Source organism: Mus caroli, chromosome 13 (genome assembly GCF_900094665.2).
Source record: "Mus caroli chromosome 13, CAROLI_EIJ_v1.1, whole genome shotgun sequence".
NCBI classification, from domain to species: domain Eukaryota; kingdom Metazoa; phylum Chordata; class Mammalia; order Rodentia; family Muridae; genus Mus; species Mus caroli.
The window spans coordinates 58,377,654-58,382,996 of NC_034582.1; the positions used below are offsets into that span (position 1 = coordinate 58,377,654).

The window sequence follows — 5,343 nt, forward strand, 5'->3', positions numbered from 1 at the left end:
AAAAAGGAAGGAAGGAAGGAAGAAAGAAAGAAAGAAAGAAAGAAAGAAAGAAAGAAAGAAAGAAAGAAAGAAAGAAAGAAAGAAAGAAAGAAAGGTAAAAATAATAGAATATAATGAGGATATTGGGAGGAGGTGAGTGGTAGGGACCTGGCCAGACTATAGAACACAATGCCTAGAAGTAGATAGTGAAGGCACAACATGGTATTTTGGAATTCGGTGAATGGAAGAGTTTCTTTCTTATTTTGTTGGAATTCTGACTGAGATTCACCTCCAAACTGTGTAGCTGAAGAAAACTTTGAACTTCTAATCCTCCTTTCACATCCCAAGTGCTAGGATTATAAGGGTGGCCCTAGAATTCCTTAGTTCTCATTTTAGACCCTAAGCCATCTTGTTGGATTACAAAAACACAGCTTCTTGGTCCATCAGCCTGGCAGTTTTCATGTGATGAGGGAAGCCCTTAATAAGCACAGCAGACAGGCCATGCTCCTTGGGATCTTTGTTCTTACTTCCTGAGTTTTCGATGTGTGGCTGCTTTACCATCCATAGCTTCTCCTTGAGCCCAAACCTTTGGGAAGTTCACTCAGTCATCTCTAGCTGTGTAATGGACAGATCAAAAACACTGAACATTTTAAACAGCAGGCACATATTATCTCCCAATTTCTGAGGGCCAGGCATCCAGGAGACACATAGAAGGCTAGCTGTGGCCCTGAGTCTCCTACAAGGTTGCAGTCAGGCTGTGAGCTGAGCTTGATTGTAAATGGAAAGCTTTCTGAATTCTCTTACAGGGTCTTTGCATACACAGCTTCTGATTAGCAGTTGGCTAGAAGTTTCTGCTCCTCAAATGGGGTCACTTGCTAGCTGACTGATGTCCTCATGACCCAGCCACTGGGTCTATCATCCCCACCCTTACGCCCCTCCCCATCTCCAGTAAATGATCAGGATGAAGGGAAAAAAAACTTAAGCCTAATGCCATGGCTCACATCTGTAACCCCATCATGGGAAGCAGACGCTGGAGGATTGCTGCAAGGTCACCAGCCTGGTTTACATAGTGAGAGCTAGATAGGGAGACCCTGACTCAAATCAAATCTCAGAAGTGATAGGGTATGATTTCTGCAGTTGGTCAGAGGTCAACTTTAGTACTGTTGGGAGGTAGCTATGAGTGGTGGCAGGAGATGGAGCTCCTGGAGAGAGGCAGCTCAGCCATTCCTGCCTCTGAGAGCTCTTCCCTCTTCCTTCCCCTCTCAATACATACCTCAGTTAATCCCAATTCTGGCCCTGAACTCAGGCTTCAGAATTCATGTTAAATACCAGACATAGTGGTGCACACTTGTAATCCCAGCATTTAGACAAGGGAGATGACCTCACTGGTCAGCCACCTACCCTGTGTGATGAGCTCCAGGTCAGTGAGAGATGCTGCTTGTAAGGTGGAGATGTCTTCTGGTATCTGTGCACACGCACACACACACTTTTGCTTACAAGTATGCATACAAAATAAAAATAACTACCTCCGTATTCTTAGATGTGCCTTCATCTCAAACCTGGTTGTTTTTAAGTCACTGTATGGAGGCTGATAGAGGATGCCTTGGGGATTAGCCAGCCAGCCACTGACGATAGAAGACTGTCCAAGTCACACCAGAATTACAATAGTCAGTTGAGCCAAGATCACAGACATTTGACTTGTTCTGTGCATGTTAGCCATCACATCAAAATACGAGGCTGATGCACTCTTAGGAGTGTTCCACACAAGTTACAGGTGCACATGGCTCTGAAGGAAGCTTCTAGGCTCCTGAACAAGAAAAGCTTCAGGGTCCATTCTACTTTGGTGGGAAGGAAGCCTTGTTCTTGGGTATCTGCCAGTGACAAAGAAGCAGGATTTTGACCGGCCAGTTGGTAGAGGGAGTAGGCCCCTTTGCATGCTGCTTTTTTCCTGCATGCAATCTTCCTCTAAAAGGGGGGCTCTTAGGGGATGAACCCACTCCTAATAGGTAGAATTTTCTGAGCTGACTCTCTTTTGATCCCACTTGGATAAGCAATCTGAGCTACTAACAGGAATCTTTGGCTATCACTGTCCCACCTGGGAAGAAGTAGCACTGACAACCTTCCCCATTAGGGTCTGAAACAGCCTGAGGCTGGGCAGCTAAAAGGAGGTAAAGTCAACTAGGAATCCAATAGGACCAAGAATGGAGTCAGAATTCATTGAAATTGATGGGATGCTCCGAGCCTCACATAGAAATGCCCCCCTTTAATTTCAGACCTAAAAGCTTGACATACAGAACCAAAGACTAACTGACCCACATCCCCTACCCCCTCATTTTACCCATGACCAGTAAAAGGCTGAAACAACCCTACTGCCCATCATATCCTAATTTGGTAGGCCACCTGGGTATGGTATATGTTTAGGCTGGCTTCAGACTTGGTGTGTGGCTGACACTGGGTGTGAACCCCCTGTTCTAGCTGTCACCACCTCCTCAGTGTAGGGTGGAGCTACAAGTCTGTGCTGCCATGCCTGGTTTGTTAGTAATGAGCTTCGGCTCTGATCTTTCCCTGCCTCCTGTCAAGCCATGGACTGGGTACACCTGTACCGTGTAAGTGTGCTGCAGCCTGTGTCTGCCCTGAGACCCACATTCTGCTCTAAGATCTCTAAGTGGTAAAGAGCCACATTTGTGCGGCCCTCCTGCCTGCTGTTTTCTGGCCAAATTTGATTGGTGGAAGATCAGAGCAAAACCATGCATTCTGCTCCTCCCCACTCCCTCTGACACCTAGAGTGTGAGTCACCTCTGTGGTCCCAGCTCCTACTGGACACTCTGCCCTGTCTCCAGGTGACCCCTGCCTTTGTAACTGCAGCTCCTCCAATTTGGGAACCGTAGCTGCTGAGCTGTGACTGGTCTCTGGAGTGCCTCACTGTCCCCCGCTTGGTTTCTCCACTCTACCCTTTGGATAACAGTTCTCTGTATTATCTCTGCTTGCTAGACCCTACCCTGGCTTATCGCTTCTTTATTGAGCCTTGATGAAATAAGAAAACCATCATCCTCTGTGTTCTTTCCTACACTGTACAGACAGATTAATGTTCAATCATAATGATGTCAATAAAACCGTTCTTGTCTTCAAGTTCGAGAACTAGTAGCTGGTTCGTTAACATTGTAAATCAAGCTGATTAATCAACATTTGCCTTAATTAAAGGAAAATAGTTTTCTTTTCTTAAATTGTTTTCCCCAGGAGTCAGTGTCATGCTTTCTCTATGGTGTGAGAATGGATTCTTCTGATTTTGCAGGTCTTTGTCATCTCTGTCTACCATGACTTAACCATCAAAAGGGAGCCTGCTTGGTTTGGGATGGTTTAGTACTTGGAGCGACTGAATTCTAACTCATGCCATTGGTTTTGTACCTGACTTTGGTAATGAGCATGTTCCTGTGGCCTTCCCATCACAAGCCTGGTTTTTGTGACCTCTACCGTCCTGTTTGTGCCAAGCCCTGTTCTTGGCTTCTACACAAGGATCCCCACAAGGGCTCTGTCTGAGAAGGCGGTTTCCACGACTGGGGAGGAAGGGGTTGGTCTGCCTGCCAGCACTGGCTTTGAGACCACCGCTTGTTTTTCCAAGATTAATAATCGCAGAGATCTCCAGCCATGTTTTCTTTTCCAAAATACTTTCCAAAAAGTCTGTAAGAATGTCTCTGAAGCCTTTTCCCTTTGAAGGCAGAAAGGCCTAAGGGAAGCATAAATTATAACTTTGCAGAATAGTATTTAAAACCTTATCCAATTTTTTCTCTTAGCTCACACACACACACACACACACCCCTACCTTTTCACATACTTAAGTGGTTCATTTGTGAGGAATAACCATTGAGCTATTGACAGAGCAGGCACTTGAATTCAGTTCAGTATATGAAATGAAAGAGTCAGCTATAAAGCCTCAAATGTTTCTACTTGGAAAGCTCAAGATAACCTCCCTGCCTTGGTAGAGAGATAAGTGGCAGGCAACTCATTTTAAAGTCTTCCCTTCTCTGTTTTTCTTCTGCAGGCCATGTGTTTATACTATGGGATCCCCCATCAACAACAGGGCCCTTTTTCCATGCCAGGAACCACCCGTTGCCATGTCAACATGGCAGGCTACAGTTCGAGCAGCTGCATCTTTTGTTGTTTTAATGAGTGGAGAAAATTCTGCCAAGCCCACACCACTTCGAGAAGGTACAGCACATGTGTTCTTTCTTATTTGGGTGTGACGCACACAGAAAGATCCAAGGATCCATCGGCTGAGCTACAGTCTCTTAAGGAGTTGCTTTTCTGGTGAGGTTGGAAGAAAAACCCTACCAGAGAACGCACAGGGGTTGGGAGGAGCACTGGGGAACTTGGACATGGGGCTCCAGATTCCCCAAGCCAAAGTTATCAATTCACAGATGACTCCACTCTTGCATGATGGTTTGTGGAGCAAAAGTGGGTGGTCTTGGTTGAAGACTTCCTGGACAGGCAAGTGTGTCATGGAAACACATAGCTGAGCTGTGTGTGGTTTGGACATGACATCTGTATGTGGTTGTGTTTTTATAAGAGGTAGTGTGTAGGCTAGCCAACTTGCTGGCTTGGAAGTCTGAATCCAGGGTGTGTCAGAAGAACGGTGGCAAGAGCCAGCACACCACCCAGATCTGTTGTGAGGTACTTGCCTGTTCAGTCACCATGGCCCATTTGATGTCTTCAGCATGCTGATGCCAGACAACAGCACTTATTCTTAATGTATTGCATGGTGTACTCTCCTACATGCTTATCAGAACAACTTGAACATATACAAAAAGTCAAAAACCAAAATGAAATAATTTTGGAAAGAATGAGTGCTCATGTGTTGCATTATCCCCAGTACTTAAGAGCCTTGTGTATCAAGAGGTACTAAATTGTCTTTAAGGTTGTGCAACAGTATAATCTACTTTTTTTGCTCATAGTGTACATTAAAAAAATACAATTGTTTTATTGTCTGAGTATGTCAGTAACCGACAGACCTTCACATTGGTGGATATTTTGATCAGCAGATCATTTTCCTGTTATCAATACAGTTGCAGTATGTTCCCAAGGGGATGGTTGAATGGATCAATGAGTAGCTGGGTCTGAGCTGAGTGTGTCTAGGCTGTATTATGTGGCCCACAGTATTTTCCATATTGTGCCATCTTACTTAATGCTACAGTGTTGTTGACTTTATCTGTTCTGATTTGTGACATTGGCTTCACCATAGGTTAGATTTGTTGCATATGTACCAAATTCTTTTTTTTTTGATTTTTAATATTTTTATTACATATTTTCCTCAATTACATTTCCAATGCTATCCCAAAAGTCCCCCATAGCGCCCCCCACTTCCCTACC

At 44.7% G+C, this 5,343-nt stretch overlaps 1 protein-coding gene across 13 annotated transcripts in view; it reads left to right on the forward strand.

Annotated features, from left to right (window-relative positions):
- Aopep (aminopeptidase O (putative)) overlaps positions 1-5,343 on the forward strand; it is a 317,543-nt gene that overhangs the window by 59,907 nt on the left and 252,293 nt on the right. For all 13 annotated transcript variants that reach the window (XR_003834640.1, XR_003834638.1, XR_003834639.1 and 10 more), the window contains exon 3: positions 4,019-4,185. Coding sequence is in view for 10 of the 13 variants with exons in the window: in XM_029468263.1 (XP_029324123.1) it covers positions 4,019-4,185 (167 nt within the window). In the remaining 3 variants the exon portion in view is untranslated. The remainder of the gene's footprint in view (positions 1-4,018; positions 4,186-5,343) is intronic.